The sequence below is a fragment of the Chiloscyllium plagiosum genome, unplaced genomic scaffold (assembly GCF_037043375.1).
Source record: "Chiloscyllium plagiosum isolate Xiang-an unplaced genomic scaffold, Cpla_swu_hap1 HiC_scaffold_1, whole genome shotgun sequence".
NCBI classification, from domain to species: domain Eukaryota; kingdom Metazoa; phylum Chordata; class Chondrichthyes; order Orectolobiformes; family Hemiscylliidae; genus Chiloscyllium; species Chiloscyllium plagiosum.
The window spans coordinates 112,084,640-112,101,914 of record NW_028270139.1 but is presented as its reverse complement, the minus strand read 5'-3'; the positions used below and the strand labels follow the sequence as shown (position 1 = coordinate 112,101,914).

At 38.6% G+C, this 17,275-nt stretch overlaps 1 protein-coding gene across 3 annotated transcripts in view; it reads left to right on the top strand.

Annotated features, from left to right (window-relative positions):
* ubap1 (ubiquitin associated protein 1) overlaps positions 1–17,275 on the top strand; it is a 72,434-nt gene that overhangs the window by 28,935 nt on the left and 26,224 nt on the right. For all 3 annotated transcript variants that reach the window (XM_043687518.2, XM_043687529.2, XM_043687521.2), the window contains 2 exons: positions 5,025–5,152; positions 15,644–16,576. In XM_043687518.2, the coding sequence (XP_043543453.1) occupies positions 5,025–5,152; positions 15,644–16,576 (1,061 nt within the window). The remainder of the gene's footprint in view (positions 1–5,024; positions 5,153–15,643; positions 16,577–17,275) is intronic.

Sequence of the window (17,275 nt, the reverse complement as noted above, 5' to 3'; positions counted from 1 at the left end):
CTGTATTCCATGAGACCTAACCTTGCTAACCAGTCTCCCATGGGGAACCTTGTCGAATGCCTTACAGTTTGTGGGCTCAGGTCTATAATTTGGACAGATGTACATAGATCCAGTCTGAGATTTGGACAGATTTGTGGGGTTCAAAAGGTCCCAGCAGATTTAAACACTTGCCGCTTAGTGTCCTAGTCCTTTAAATAAAATGTTGGCAAGACAATTTGTTTAATTTTGGTTACTTGTGGTTGGTTAAATTTATAAGTGAGAGAAACAGCTCTTAAAATTGCTGAAGAGTTTCTGGGGTTTGAAGATTATTCCTAAATTTGTTAACAAAGTTTAGAAAGAAAAGTCTACACTTATAGAATTAGCAAAGAGGTCAGAATTAGATTCAATCAAGGATATTCTAGGAGGGATACAGTTGGTCAAACCATGTAGTTTTAAACAAAACCAAATTTATTTACACGATTACCGACTGAATCACGAACAAAATACTGAATAACAACCTATTCGAAAACTCACTCGATCATCCCAACTTAATGATGCTGTTCTGGATACTTGCAACAATCCCCATAAACACCCTCTGGCACAAAAGGTAAAATCAAACACAGGGTGTTCCAGGATAAGTGTCAGAGAGAGAGGGAGGTTCAGCAAGGCCCTGGTCCTTTTACTGCCTGACTGCTTTCGGTGAATAGTCAGACTGCCAAAAACCAGAGAAAACTGAGCTGGGAGAACTGGCCACTCTCCTTTCACTGTACAAGTCTTTTTTAAAAAACTTGAAATCCTTCAGCCTGACGTAATATCTGTTGGCTATAATCAAACTGACCCAAAAACTTATCCAGACTTTTCGGAACCTGTGTTTTTACAACCTGAGGAAACAAAACAAGGACAACATAACCTTGTTAAAGGAACAACATCAACACAGAGCATTTTTAGAGATTTCTTTGAGAGCTTTTCATCTTAGATGGGCAGTTAACTCTTAGGAATTTTCAAAATACCCTCCTTTATCAACCCCATGACTCCTGCCATCCCATAGGTTCGAGGTGTCAATAGAACTAAATTTAAATTCAATTGGTTTTTGGTATCCTGGGCATATTTTAAATTAATTCAAATCCTGTTACCTTAACTTCAAAAAAAAACCCAACCCAAGCAAATGTTAATAACCCTACTGGCAATTGTTACATACCTTCAATTCTCAGTACTCTGTGACTCTCAGCTAGTCACAGATACATGCTGTAAAAATCGCTCAGCTCAGTAAAGCACCCTCTCTTTCTTCAAGGGACTATACATGCTTTTGACTTAATAATAATATGCCACCTATCATTTTGCTGACTCAATTACCCTGTCTATATCTCTGCAGATGTTTTTGTCATCCTTAGCACTTGGCTTCTGGCCTATTCTTGGGTCATCTGAAAACTTCGTCACAGTATATTCACTTTGCTTATCCAAGTCATTTAATATAAGACCGTAAGAAACAGGAATAGGAGTAGGATATTTGGCCCCTTCAACCACTCTGCCACTCAATAGAATCATGCCTAAACTGCCACTCCTCATGTCCACTATCCTGTCCTTTATCTGTAACCCTTAATTCCCCTACTGATTAAGAGCCTATCTTTTGCAACTTTAAATATACACAAGGACTCTACTCCCACAGCTCTCACAGTTCCAAAGACACACAACCCTCTGAGAAAAGAAATTCCTTCTCATTTCAGTATTGAATTAGCACCCCTTTATTCTGTTACTATGTCTTCTGGTTCTAGATTTTCCCACAATGGGAACCATCCTCTCAGCATTTATTATATTATATTAAAAATAATTCTGGCCCAACAATGATCCCTGTGGCACTCCACGAGATATAGGTTGCCATCCTGAAAATGACTCCCAACCCCATCCAAATTTTCTGTCTCATGTTAATTAGCCAATACTTTATCTGTGCTAATGTGCTACACCCATCAGGTTGTTATCTCATTGAACAGCCTGATCGGGGTGGGATACTTATATCAAAAGGCTTTTGGAAATCTAATTAAGTTGCATTCTTTGTTTCCCCCTTATTTATCCTGCTTGTTACCTCAAATAATTCTAATAAATGTTTCATACGTGATTTCACTTTTATGGAGCTGTGCTGATTCTGCTTGGTTATATTGTATGTTTCTAAATGCTCTATTACATCTTCTATAATAGGCTTGAATATTTTCCTAGTGACCGATGTTAAGCTAAAAGGCCTATTGTTATCTGTTCTTTTTCTGTCTCATAGAACATAGAATGTTACAGCACAGTAAAGGCCCTTCAGCCCTCGATGTTGTGACGACCTGTGAAAATAATCTGATGCCTATTTAACCTACACCGTTCCATTTTTATCCAAATGTATGTCCAATGCCCTTAATGTTGGCGAGTGTATTACTGTTGCAGACAGGCCATTCCACGCCCCTACTACTCTGAGTGAAGAAACTACCACTAATATCTGTCCTAAATCTATCACCCCTCGTTAAAGCTATGTCCCCTCTGGTTAGCCTTCACCATCTGAGGAAAAAGGCTCTCAATGTCTACACTATCAAACCCTGTGATTATCTTATACGTCTCTATTAAGTCACCTCTCAACCTTTTTCTCTCCAATGAAAACAGCCTCCGTGCACTCAGCTTTTCCTCGTAGGACCTCCCTTCCATACCAGCCAACATCCTCGTAAATCTCCTCTGAACCCTTTCCAAAGCTTCCACATCCTTCCTATAATGCAGTGACCAGAACTGCACACAATATTCCAGGTGTGCCCTTACCAGTGTCTTGTACAACTGAAACATGATCTTGTGGCTCTGAAATTCAATCCCCCTACCAATAAATGCCAACGCACCATATGCCTTCTTAACCCTATCAACCTGGGTGGCAACTTTCAGGGTTATATGCACTAGGAAACACAGTCCCTCTGTTCATCTACACTGCAAGAATTTTATCATTAGCCCAGTACTCTGCATTTCTGTAACTTCTTCCGAAGTAAACTACTTCACACTTTTCCGCATTAGCCTAGCTCTGCATCTTATCTCTGTCCCTCTGTAACCCACAACATCCTTTGGCACTATCCACAATGCTGCCTACCTTAGTGACATTCGCAAATTTACGAGCCCATCCTTCTATGCCCACATCCAGATCATTTATAAAAATGCCAAACAGCAGTGGTCTCAAAACAGATCCTTACGGCACACTACTGGTAATTGAGCTCCAGGGCGAACATTTCCCATCACCGACCATCCTCTGTCTTCTTTCAGCTAGCCAATTTCTGATCCAAACCACTAAATCACCTTCAATCCTAAAACTCCATATTATGTGCAATAGCCTACCGTGTGGAACCTTATCAAACGTCTTACTGAAGTCCATACACACCACATCAACCGCTTTACCTTCATCCACAAATTACCAGATCCAAAGTAGCCTGCTCTATGCTTGGATCTACAGCACGTTGTTCTTGGAAACTGTCCAGAATACAGTCTCTTCATTCTCCCACTGCCAATTTGTTTTTCTCAACCTACATATTGTTAAAGTCACTCAATATTAATGTACTGCCTTTTTTACCTGTCTTCATCATCTCCTGATTTATTTTCTGTCTACAGTATAGATATTGTCAGAGCCTATACTGCAATCCCACCAGTGTCGTCTTCTCCATGCTACTGAATTTATGCCATCTTGTTCTAACAAAGTTACCCTTACCGTCCTTTCCTTCCTGCCTGTCCTTTCAAAAAGTCACATTTCCCTGAATATTTAGTTCCCAGCTCCTTGTGACCATGTCTCTGAATTGACAATTATATCATATTCATTAACCTACATTTATGCATTATTTAATTTACTTCATTCTGATTGCTATGTGCATTTAGGCGAAGAGTCATCAGTTTTACCTCTTTAATATTGTTTCTCCCTTTGACTCTATTGGCTGTTTTTTTTGTGTTTGTCTGTCCCACTCTGAATTTCATTACATAAATAATGGCTCTGCACTGCTGCCATTGTTTGCTTTGTAAGTCTAAGGAGTGCCCACTGATACCACCACCTCCAGAAACCTTCCCTCCATTAGTTTAAAACCCTTTCTACAGCCCTAGTTATTCAATTCACCACTGCTATCTGGTCCCAGGATAGTTCAAGAGAAGCCTATTCTTCCGGAACAGGTTTCTTTTATCCTAGAATTGGTGCCTCCGTGCAGATTGTGTCAGTGAAGACTGCAACAACAACACTTGTGAAGGAGCAAGGTATCACCTACAATACCTCCTATATTTCAGTGTTTAACTGCACACATGAATGTTAGCAGTTCCTATAGGTTTAATCCAACAATTACTGACAACCTTGCCATTATTATAACAGACAAATTTGGGGAATTGTTTTGAGAACTCTTTCTCTGTATTTATCACTCTTCTGAACTGTTCATAGTACATGCATGAGTGCTGGCATGAGCATGTGTGCAAATATTTACTGATGCCTGTTATATATCCACTGCTGAATCACAAGCCCATTTGTGTATGTGCAGACTCTGACACCCATCTTTGCAATTGGAAATACATACTCCAACAAATAAGTGCAGTAGACTAGAACTTCATAGAATCATAAAATCCCTCCAGTGTGGAAAGAGGCCATTCTGCCCATCAAGTCCACACTGATCCTCTGAAGAGCATCTGACCTAGCCCCTTGTTGATTTTGATTCAATTGCTCAGCATTCTTTCTAAAAAGTTAAAAGGCAGTGATAGATTTGCACAGTATTTGAACTGCCCAAAGCAAAGGGCACAGATCTACTGCAATTTGTAGTGTTGGTGACAGTAATATTGATGTTACAACTTAGAGATGTGATTTGTTTTTGACAAAATATGTAAAAGGTTCTTGAGAAGTAGGATGAATTCCTACTTTTAAAACTTAAAATGAAATAACCTAATTTAGTTAGTAAGACAAGAAATATGGTAAAACAGAAGGTCCTTTGTTGCAATGAAATACTTTGGTCAGTTTTTGTAAAGGATGCATGCTTTCTGTTTAGAAGCTTCTCATAAGCATACTTGCTTGTTTTCAGGTGCGGCCTTCAGTTATCTTGATGATGTTCCATTTAAGATTGGTGATAATTTCAAGAGTCCTGCCAAAGTGGGATTTCCTGTTGGATTTTGCATGACCGATTACTCAAAAGTATTTAGAAAGATTGATGTAAGTACAAGTAACTCATCTAAATTTATTTTGTTTTGTGAACTTTTGACCCAGTATCAAAACAAAAAGATTACATAAAAACAGATTGAAGAAAGCTGAGCTATTTCGGCCTTGAGAAAGTGTGTTAGAGATGTCTCTGAAGATAGTAAATAGTCAGAAGTAATAAATATGGATTCATTCAAATCAAACTAATTGCAAAAAATATTTTAAAGCATTTTAGACAGACATAAAGGGGTTTTTCCCCTCCTAAAGACTGCCAACAATCAATTAATAGGAATGGACATTTTTTTCACTTGAAACTAATGTCTGCAGCTCATGCTGCTGTTGGTTCAAATTTAAATTTAGTGCTGCTGTCAGATCAATATTCCAAATGTTGAGCTGAAAATGTGTTGCTGGAAAAGCGCAGCAGGTCAGGCAGCATCCAAGGAACAGGAGAATCGACGTTTCGGGCATAAGCCCTTCCCGAAACGTCGATTCTCCTGTTCCTTGGATGCTGCCTGACCTGCTGCGCTTTTCCAGCAACACATTTTCAGCTCTGATCTCCAGCATCTGCAGCCCTCACTTTCTCCTCGAACATTCCAAATGTTGAGCAGTCTTTAGGAGGGGAAAAACCCCTTTATGTCTGTCTAAAATGCTTTAAAATATTTTTTGCAATTAGTTTGATTTGAATGAATCCATATTTATTACTTCTGACTATTTACTATCTTCAGAGACATCTCTAACACACTTTCTCAAGGCCGAAATAGCTCAGCTTTCTTCAATCTGTTTTTATGTAATCTTTTTGTTTTGATACTGGAAGTCAGTCTCTTCCTGTTCAGTGGCTTTGATGTCTTTCTTGTGGATCAGTGACTAAAACAAGACACAGCTCATAGTCTGCCTCAAGCAACATTAAGTTAAATATGAATTTTTCTCAGTTATGCTATGCTGTTTAGGCTTTGCACTTCAGCATTCTACTTGCTATGTGACTTTTTATTTCATATTTCAGCCTGAGACCTGTCAAAATTTCAAAATGTTGTTGCACTCCATCACCTATTTGACCCATAAGCATAGTACTTATTGTTGATAATTTAACTTAATCTCCTATTGATATGTCTTCTATTCTACATATTTTGTTTTGGTAGCTCTCAGATGCCACTTTGGATGCAGCTGTCCTGTCTAATTTGCTGTTGTCTACAAATTTAATCAGCTTCTGAATTAAATTATTAAATTAGAAGCTTTGGGGGTAAAAGACTCTCCATGAAGCATCCTACTTAATGTTTATCCCAAAACCTTCATAACTGTTGTAATAAATACATGTGATTTCCTTCCTTTATTAATTCCTTATGCATTCTCAGCACTTTGAATATGCTGCCATTTTAAGTGGAGCTTTACCAGAGTAGTTCAGAATAATGAAGGGTTTTGAACCATATGGAAGTATCTTTCAAAAGGGAAATGGTTATATATTTGAAAATGCAAACAAATTGATAATAAAGTAACTTTCTAAAAAAAAAAAATTAAATAGGCAAAGCTTAATCGGTCTTAGTGTTATTGATCTTAAAAGGGTCTGCATTATATAGTTCCTTTCATAACCACCAAATATTTCATACATTCTATATTGCTAATGAGCAGCTAATAATGACTGTTTTAGTGTTGAAACCAATATTCAAATTTGCACAACACATATCCCCACAAGCAATAATATGACAATAACTAGGTAATTTTGTTTTTGGCGCAAATGGAGGGAAAATTGATTTATTCTTTCATGGGACATGAATATCGTTGGCTGGTCAGCATTTATTGCATACCTCTGATTGTCCTTGAGAAAGTGGTGGTGAGCTGCTGCCTTGAACTGCTGCAGTCCATATTATCTAAGACAGCAGAGATAACTTCCTAAAGATGCCTTGAAAAAGTTTTAGGGTTTTTATGTCTACTTGGGAGAGGAGATGGGGCCTATGTTTAACATCTAATCTGCAAACAGCCAACCCTGATGGTGTGACATTTGCCGAGTACAGCGCTGGTGAATGTCAGCCTAGATATCTATTTCAGTTGAACCCATTTCTGACACAGAGGTGAAAGTGTATTCTGAAAATAATTCAATTTAACTGCAGTATTTGTGGGCTAGCAGCATTGTGCTACAACAATATAGGTGAGGTAAAGCCTATAGAATCTAATGCAGTAAATAAAAATAATCAGAACAGGCCCTTCAGCCCACCAAGACTGCACAGACATATGTCTATATAAACTAAAAACCTTTTGGCTCTACGTGATCCATATCCCTCTATTCCTTGCCTTTTCATTTATCTGTCAAGATGCCTCTTAAAAAGTTGCTATTGTATCTACTTCCTCTGACACCGCATTCCAGGCATTTGTCAACACCTGTGTAAAAGATTTGGAGATGCCGATGTTGGACTGGGGTGTACAAAGTTAAAAATCACACAACACCAGGTTATAGTCCAACAGGTTTAATTGGAAGCACACTAGCTTTCGGAGCGTCGCTCCTTCATCTATCACCTGATGAATGAGCGATGCTCCGAAAGCTAGTGTGCTTCCAATTAAACCTGTTGGACTATAACCTGGTGTTGTGTAATTTTTAACAGTGTAAAAGAACTTGCCTTTCACGTGTTGTTTAAACTTACCCCCATTGACTGTAAAGCTATGACCCCAGCAATTGATATTTCTACCCTGGGACAAAAGACTCCAATCTATTCTATCCATGCCTGTCATAATTTTGTAAACTTCTACCAGGTCGCCTCTCATCCTTCAATGATCATGTGAAAACAAGCCAACTTTATCCAATCTCTCCTCTTGGCTAAAACCTTTGAAATCCAGGCAACATTCTGGTAAACCTTTTCTGTACCCTGTCCAAAGCCTTCTCAGCCTTTTGGTAGTCTGGTGACCAGAACTGTATAAAATGTGGTCTAATTAAAGTTGAATACAGTTACAAATGCCTTTCCAATTTTTAGACTTGGTGCCCCAACCGATGAAAGCAAGCATGCCATGTGCCTTCTTGACCACCATATGTGCTTGTGTTACCACCTTCAGGCAAACTGTGGCCATTTATGCTGAGATCCCTCTGTATGTTGATGAAACTAAGGGTTCTGCTATTTACTGTGTACTTCCCTCCTGCAATTGACCTTCCAAAATTCATCACATTTGTCCAATTAAACTCCATGTGCTATTTCTCTGCCCACGTATGTCCAGACTATCTATATCCTGCTGTATATTTTCACAATCTATCTTATTATCCGCTGCTCTCCCAGTCTTTGTGCCATCTGGAATCTTACTAATCAGGCCACCTACCTTCTCCTCCAAATCATTTATACTTGTACATTGTAAACCTCACGGATCTCAGCATTGATACCTGCAGAACACTACTGGTCACAGATCTCCAATCATAAAAGCACCCGTCCATCACTACACTCTGTCTTCTATGACTAAGCCAGTTCTGTATCTATTTTACAAGATCACCGCAGATCCCAGGTGATTTCACCTTTCGTATCAGCCTGTCATGAAGGACCTTGTCAAAGTCCTTGCTAAGATTCATATAGACGTTTACTGTCCTGCCTCATCAATCATCTTTGTCACTTCCTCAAACCTCAAATCAGGTTTGTGAGAGACAACTTTCCCCATACAAAGCCTCAATGCCTGTTGCTGATAAGCCCACATGTTCCAAACATGAGTAAATCCTATCCCTAAGAGTCTTCTCCAATAATTTCCCTACCACTGACACAAAGCTCACTGGCCTGTAATTTCCCAGAGTATCCCTGTTGGCCGCCTTAAACAAAGGACCATCATTGGCTATTCTCCAGTCCTCTGGGACCCCTCCTGAGAATAAATAGAATACCAATATTTTTTACATGGCTGCAGCGGTTTCCTCGCCTGTCTCCCTCAGCATTCTGGGATAGATTCCATTAGGTCTTGGGGACTTGTCAACATCCAAAACAATCACCATTTTTTATACTGAAATGCCCTAGAATATCAATATACTCCTCTGAGACTTGCCATTAACTGTGTCCTCCTTCTCTGTAAATACCGATGCAAAGTATTCATTAAGGAGTTCACCCACTTCTCCGGCTCCATATATAAATTTTGTCCTTGACTGGACCTACCCTTTCCCTAGCTACCCTCTTGCTCCTTATAGCTGTATAAAACACCTTGGGATTTTCCTTAATCCTGGTTTCCAAAGACATTTAATGACCCATTTTCGCTGTCCTAATTCTTTGTTTGAGTTTTTTGTAAGGTTTGTTTGAGTTCTTTCCTGCTTTATATTCTTCAAGGACTCTGACTTCAATTTCCTACATCTAATATTTGCCTGCTTTTTCTTTTTGAGTAAGTTCACAATTTCTCTTGTCATCCAAGGCCCAGAATCTTGCTATCCTTATCTTGCATTTTCTCAGGAATATGCTGGTCCTGAACTTCCATCAATAGGCCTTTAAAGGATTCCCACTTACTAGCAGTGGAATTATCTTCAAACAGCCGCCCCAGTCTACATTTCCCAGTTCCCGTCTCAAATTGTGGTAGTTTACCTTCCCCCAATTTAGTACTTTCACCCAGGGATTAGTTTTAAATTTTTTTTGGTTCACTCACAGCATGTGAGCATCTGGCTAAGCCAGCATTTATTGCCCATCCCTAATTGCCCAGGGGTGGGGGGGGGGATTATGAGTCAATCACATTACTGTGGGCCAGACCAGATTAGGATGACTGATTTCCATCCTGCTTTTCAACTTCCTAACTAACTCCCTTGCAGGTCCTCATCTCTCTTTCTACCTATTTTGTTAACACCAATTTGGACCACAATCTCTGGCTGCCACCCCTCCCCTCCAGAACATCCTTTGCCAGCTCAGAGACCTTCTTGACCTTGGCACCAGAGAGGCAACACACCATCTCAGAGTACTTGCTTGTGACCACAGAAGTGCCTATCAGTGCCCCTGACTATCCAGTCCCCTATCACTATTGCTCGCCTTTACTTCAACCCTCTTTGTTGTACGATAGTGCCAGGCATAGTGCAACTGATCTGGCTGCTGCTGCCTTCCCTGAGAAGCTATCTCCCCCAAAAGTATATCTGTTTGAGAGGGGAGTGGTCACAGAGAAATCCTGCACTGCCTGCCACACTTAATCATTTTCCTGGTGGTCACTCAACACTTCTCTGACTGTGTAGCCTTTACAGGTGCTGTAACCAGCTCACTAAACATGCTATCCATGAAAATCTAAGCCTCATGGATGCTCCATTATGACTCCATCAGTAATTCCAGGTGCTCCTTGCAGTAAATTAAGACCTGTAGCTGCATACACTTGCTGCGTATTTGGTCACCATGGAGAGTGGAAGTGTCCATAATTTCTCACATATTGCAATAGGAGCATTCCACGGGGCTGGATTCTCCTGCCATTTTGAACCTTATTAACTAAATCAAACTTATCGACTACAGACAATATCCAGGAACTGATTAAACAACCTTACCCACTTGGTGTCCTGTTCATGTTTTGAACACTTGCAACACTGGCTTTTCAGCCAAGTCTGCAGCCCTTGTCCCTGTGCACTTTTTCATCTACATACTATCCTTTGGCAATGTAATTTGAAGATATCAGGTCAGGTGCAATGTACATGGTGACAGTACTCTGTTCACTTAGAGTCATACAGCATTGGATCAGATCCTTCGGCCCAACTTGTCCTTGTTAACCAGGTTTCCGAAACTGAACTAGTCCCATATTTCTCTGAAGCTTTCCTATCCATATACACGTCCAAATGTCTTTTAGATGTTGTATTTGTACCATTTTCTGTGGCAGCTTATTTCAAATGTGTGCCACCCTTTGTGAAAAAAAATTGCCCCTCAGGTTCATTTTAAATCTCTCCCTTCTCACCTTAAACCTATGCTGTCTAATTTTGGATTCCCCTACCCTGGCGGATAGACCTTGGCTATTCACCTTATCTATGCCCCTCATGATTTGAAAATCTCTATAAGGTCATCCCTCAGCCTCCAGCACTCTAGGGGAAAAAAAAGTCTCCGCCTATAACTCAAATCTTCTAGTCTCAGTAACACCCTTGTAAATCATTTTTGGATCCTTTTCCAGTTTAATAACATCCTTCCTATAGCAGGGCAACCAGAATTGTACGCAGTACTCTGACTGTGGCTTTACCAATTTCTTGTACAGCCCTAACATCATGTCCCAATTCCTGTGCTTAATGTACTAACCAATGGAAGCAAGCGTGCCAAATGCCTTCTTCATCACCCTATTTACCTGTGATGCTACTTTCAAAGAATTATGTATCTGCACCCCTGGATCTCTCTGTTTGATAACAGTCCCCAGATTCCTACCATTAACTTGGGCAAATTCTGTCCTGGTTTGTCTTAACAAAATGTAACACATCACATTTATCTAAATTAAACTCCTTTTGCCGTTCCTCAGCCCACTGACCGAGTTGATCAAGATTCCGCTGTATGCTGAGATAACATTCTTCACTGTCTGCAATATCACCAATTTTGGTATCATCCATAAATTTACTAACCATACCTTATATAAATGACAAACAGCAATGAACTCAGCACTGATCCTTGTGGTATATACTGATCACAGTTTGAACAACAACCTCTACCACCACCCTCTGTGTCCTACTATCAAGCCAATTTTGATTCCACTTGGCTAGCTTTCCCTGAATCCTATGTGATCTAACCTTACTAACTAGTCTACCGTGCGGAACCTTGTCATAGGCCTCTGCCTTAAGCTATCTTCTTGGTCAGCTCTTCAAAAAACTCAATCAGATTTGTGAGTCAAGCTGACTATCCCTAATCAGTCCTTGCTTTTCCACACCACCACCTATGGCCCTTCTGATGCTGTTGGGTTGTTGGAGTGTTTATGCCTTCGTCAAAGTGTGGTGCTGGAAAAGCACAGCCACCAACTTCTTCACGGTAATTAGAGATCCAGTTTAGGGAAGGTGGTGATGCAATGATAATGTCATCGGGCTAATAACTCACAATCCCACATGAATGCTGTGGAGATTGAAGACCAATTTCTATCATGTGGTTGGTGGAATTTAAACTGATAAAATCTAGAAATGAAAACTAGTCGAGTAATAGTGACCATGAAATGATTGCTGACTCTTGTAGAATCCTACTTCATTGTCTAATGTCCTTTATGGAAGGAAATCTGCTGTCATTATCCAGTTTGGCCTATGTGCGATTTTTTTACTGTCCTGTGAAATGTCTGAAAACGTTACTCAGTTTTATCAAACCGCTGTGAAGTCGAAAAGAAGTTAAACCCATTTCCTAAAAACAATCCTTGAGACACCAATGCCACAGGGATTAGTTGTTCAAGAAGGTAGTTTACCATCACCTTAAGGGCAATTAGTAATCGGTAATGCATATTGGCTGAGCCAGCTACACCCACTTACTGTGAATAAATGAATAAAATGTGCTTAAACTGATATGTGGCATGAAAATCCAGCGCTGAATAACTACTGGACCAACATATTTTTGAACAGGAGTTTCAACACCACATCTGTCACGACCTTTAAGATTAAGTTAATAGTTTGGATAAATTATAGAATAAGCAGCTTAAAAGATTAATACTGTAAGAATTGATCCTATTTTAAACAAAATACGTGAAAATAGCTTAAAGATGTAATAGTTATTTTGTTTAAGAAGATGGATTCAACTGTTTAAAACTCAGAAAAGTAGACAAGTCGACTATGAATACCTTGCAGCTATTTTAATTTAATGAAACATTTCAAAGGTAATTGGCTTCTGTAATATTTTCCAGGTATACTTCCCACTCCATTCATCAAAACTCATTTTATTATCTAATTTTTCGTGTATTAACATACATTCCTTAACCCTCTATAAAGTAATTTGTACTACTTTTAGGTTGAATTTATACAATTTATTTTCTTGTTCAATTCACTGCCAAGACATGTCTACCTTGAAGAAGTTCTGTTTTTTTTTCAATTATTGAATTTCCGTTTGTCTCCTCTTCATTTCCTATCTCCCTACTTATGTTTCATCAAGTACTACCAAAACTCACTATCACATCTAAATCTCTGTTTTGAACATCTTTCTCCTGATCTGACATATTTTGCTTGGATCAAACTTACATTCCACCTTTCGTATTTCAAATCCAACCTTGATTACAGGTTATCTCTTCAAACATGTGCCATTGTCATCATGTGAACACTGTTGAACTCTCCCTTGGTAGCACTAATTCACTTTATTTCAAAGTTGCCCTGGTCTACTTCTGCATTTCATCTTTGCCATTTCCACCACATTAACAAAAGTCTTTTTTCTACTTTCCAGATTTCAAGATGTTAAAACTCTGAGGAACAGAGGGATGTGGGTTTCTTGGTGCATTAAAAACAAAAAGTTAATATGCTGATTCAGCAATTAATTAGAAAGGCAATCTAATTTTATTATATATTGTAATGAAATATACAAGTCGGAGATATTTAACTACAGTTTTACAAGGCATTGATGAAGATATATCAACTGTAGTGTTATAGCTTTGGTTTCATTATTTAAGAAATGACATTAGAAACAGTTTCGAGAGGTTTCAGTCCTGATTCCTGGAATGAGGAAGTTACCTTTATAAGGGAAGGTGGAGTAGGTTGGGTCTATATTCTTTGGAGGCAGAAGAATGAAAGGGGATCTTAATAGAACTGATGCAATTCTGAGGAGAATTGAAAGGATTGATGTTGAGAGGATGTTTCCTTGAGTCTAAACTTAGGGAGCACAACCTAAAAAAAAATCGATTTCCTGGGTACACACCACAGTTTTTGTTCCGATGATAATTTATATTACCTTCTATCTTGTAGTTTAATTATTGTATTAGTCCTGTTTCCTGCTCATCTCCTGAAATGCAAACTTTTGATTAACCTTGCTTCTAATTTCCACACTTCCCAACTTTCGTGTGGGTGCATCTTCAGTTCTGACTTTCCCTTCCTTAATGTCCTTATCTTCATTTCAGAGAAAAGCTATTGATCAATATCCACTATGTTTCCACCGACTGCCACAGATAGCTTCTTCCTATTTTACTTCATGGAATGACTATGTTTCTAACTTTAATTGATAGCTGATGATGACACTTACTACATCACTGTAAAAGATATTACGTAATGAATGGTGAACACAGGATACTAGTTTGAATGAAAATGTAAAAAGGCAAGTACGGTATTGCATCTCCTGTACTGGAAGGTGTCATGGGCAAGAGAATGATTATCGGGAGTAATTGAGAAGTGAACAGTGAGGGGAGAATGTATTTGATGGTGGTGTCACAGTGGAGGGGTTTAAAAATGATCTATTGAATACGGAAACAAATGAATTGGAAAAGAAGACCAGGGGATTTCTGGATGGGTGGGAAAGAAGTGAGTTCGAAAGTGCAAGAAATGCAATAATCTGGTAGAGGTTCCTGTGAACCATGGAAAGGAGTCCTCATTTGAGGAAAATAATCACCACTTTCTAAAAGAAAGCATGAAACCAAAATTTAGATGCATTTGAACTGATTTCCTTTGTCTTAATTTTTTAAATTTCTTCAGGTATTTGATCCCTCCACTGACTCTTGAGGTCATAGTCTATTCCACAAACAAGCTATCCACTAGAACGTGTACAAAACTAGTGTGGATCACTTGCATCCTTTTGACATTTTATTTCTTCCAATTCTGTCTTAGTTTTTGTTGGAAAATGCTTCCACTTTCCTCTGGTTGGTAAGTATCTGTGTTGGCCTGAACACATCAAGTGGGATCTCATGAATATAAGCCATGTCCTTCATTTATTTCATACTACTGTACTTTATATATAACAAAGACACTTGACAGAAACTGTTCTTAAACTTTCTATCTGCTCTCCACTCCTGACAATGTGAAACTATAATTACATGCATTTGTTTATTGCACCTGAAATTCTGATTTGACGTGTTGACCAAGTTGGACTGCAAATGTGGACACATCATTACACCTCAACCACCTTATAAAATGTTGAAATATGGCTTCAATTTTAATTCAGAAAGCTACTTAATCATCGTGTATGAAGGAACGTAGGCATCTCTGTCAGACACACAATGGGTTATATAGCTTGAGGGACTCTACTCTGCATCGAGCATGGGGCAAGGAAAGGAGAAGGCATCCAAGACCTTCCACAGCCAATGACAGTATTTAACTTATGCTGTTGGTGTTATTCTGCACAACACTCTATAACCATTGAAGCGAGTATAATTATTAAATAACATGAGTAGACTGAGCACCACATTCTCCAATGGCATTTTAAATAAGTGAAATTCCATTTATCTTGAAAATTAAAATAACAAAAAAAGAGGGTTTGTGTTAGCAGATTTCTGAAGACTGCTAATTTATTGAAAATAACCTTGTTGCTCTTTTGTATTTCACAATAGTTCACTTACTTTTCCGAAAAAATTATTTTATTAAGTGTTTGAAATTTTCTCAGCTAGTTTAATGAAAAGTGTGTTGGTTATGTTTCTTTCAAATTACTCTTTTTAGTTATGATTATAAAATGTGATTTTTCTTTCTTTTAGTATGATTTCTCTTTCGAGAAGAGGACCATAAAATGGGCTGAAGAAATAAAACAAATTAAAGCTGCACAAGAGGCAGCTTGTTTAACAAGGGAAGTTTCTTCAGTGACTGCTGAATCTGATGCACTCTGTGAGAGAAAAAGTGGAATCCAGTACAATGATGGACCACATTCTTCAGCATTTCCACTCACGATTAACCCTATACTTGCCAGTCTAAGGCACAACAATATTCTAACCCCAATGCCAGCGAATAGTAAAACTGTAACACAAAAAGACCCAAGTCCTCCTTATACAACTAAATTCGATCTTGCAGACTTTGAAAGTGAAGAGGATCCTTTTGATAAACTGGAGTTGAAAACACTAAATGATAAGGAGGAACTCAAAAACATTCTTGAAGTTCAGGCAAGTTCACGATCAGTGATTATTTCACAATTGGACAATGACTTGGATGTGCACGTTGTGGGATCCACAGATGCATCACCAAGCTCAGAAGTGCAGGCCTCAACTGAGGAGGCTACCTCAGACTTCAAATCTCTTCACAAGCCAAATGGCCTCATAGATTTGCCACAGTTGGAGAACTGTGAAAAAGTGCCCTTCTCTGCCAAAGTATCTCTCCCATCTCCTTCAACTGTCAGCAATATCAAATCTCTGTCCTTTCCTAAACTCGACTCTGATGAAAGTGAGCAGAAGACTGCTAAGCTCACAGGTACTTTCCACAGCACAAGCCTACCTAATGGCACTTTGTTTAGTTCAATAAAGAACAATGAGCAGTACAAAGCTAGTGGTTTGAATGGGCATAACCTCCCTGTTATGCCCCTATGTTCTTCAAGTTTTGAACTTGGGATTGATAGTACTACAGCAGCGTTGTTGTCTTCCACATCAGATGTTTCATTTACTGCTGGAATCAAAAATTCATCTCAAACTGAAGCAAAACTGGTAAGATGGTGTTTTAAAATTAATTGCTTAGAAGTTGGTTGTAAATTCTCCAAACTTAATTCTTATGTTTGTTCAAGAATGTAAAAATTTATGGGTAAATATTTTATTGTATATTATCACATAGGTCAAATAGATTAACAATTATTACAATGCAATTTAACTTGACTTAATCAGTTCTTCACCACAGAATTGCTTGTCAGCAGAAGGTGGCTTTCCTGACTCAGTCGAAACTTCTAGTGCATTACACTAGAAAGTTAGAATCAGTGACCATAAAGTGAATGTTTGTCCTACTGTCTTCTTCTAATATATCCTACTGTACAACTCCATATGAACCTACTTGTGTGCATGTACGTATAGCTCCTCAGATAAAAACAAAGAACTGCAGATGCTGGTGTCCTGAAACAAAAACGGCAAGTGCTGGAGAAACTGAGCACATCTGGCAGCATTTCTAAATAATTCCCGAATTTCTTTTACTCATTTTTACTACTAAAATAAGGGTCTAACCAAAATTAAAAATAAGCTTCATAGCCATTATATTTCAATTAACTTTACCATGGAATTTGATCAATGTTTTCATTATACTTTAAAAATTCAGCCTTCTTATATTTGGAGATTTTTTTCAGAGTTTTGATTCCAAGAATTGAATTTGGATTATGCATTCTGATCATTCGTGTCATAGCTGATATCCTAAGATGTATA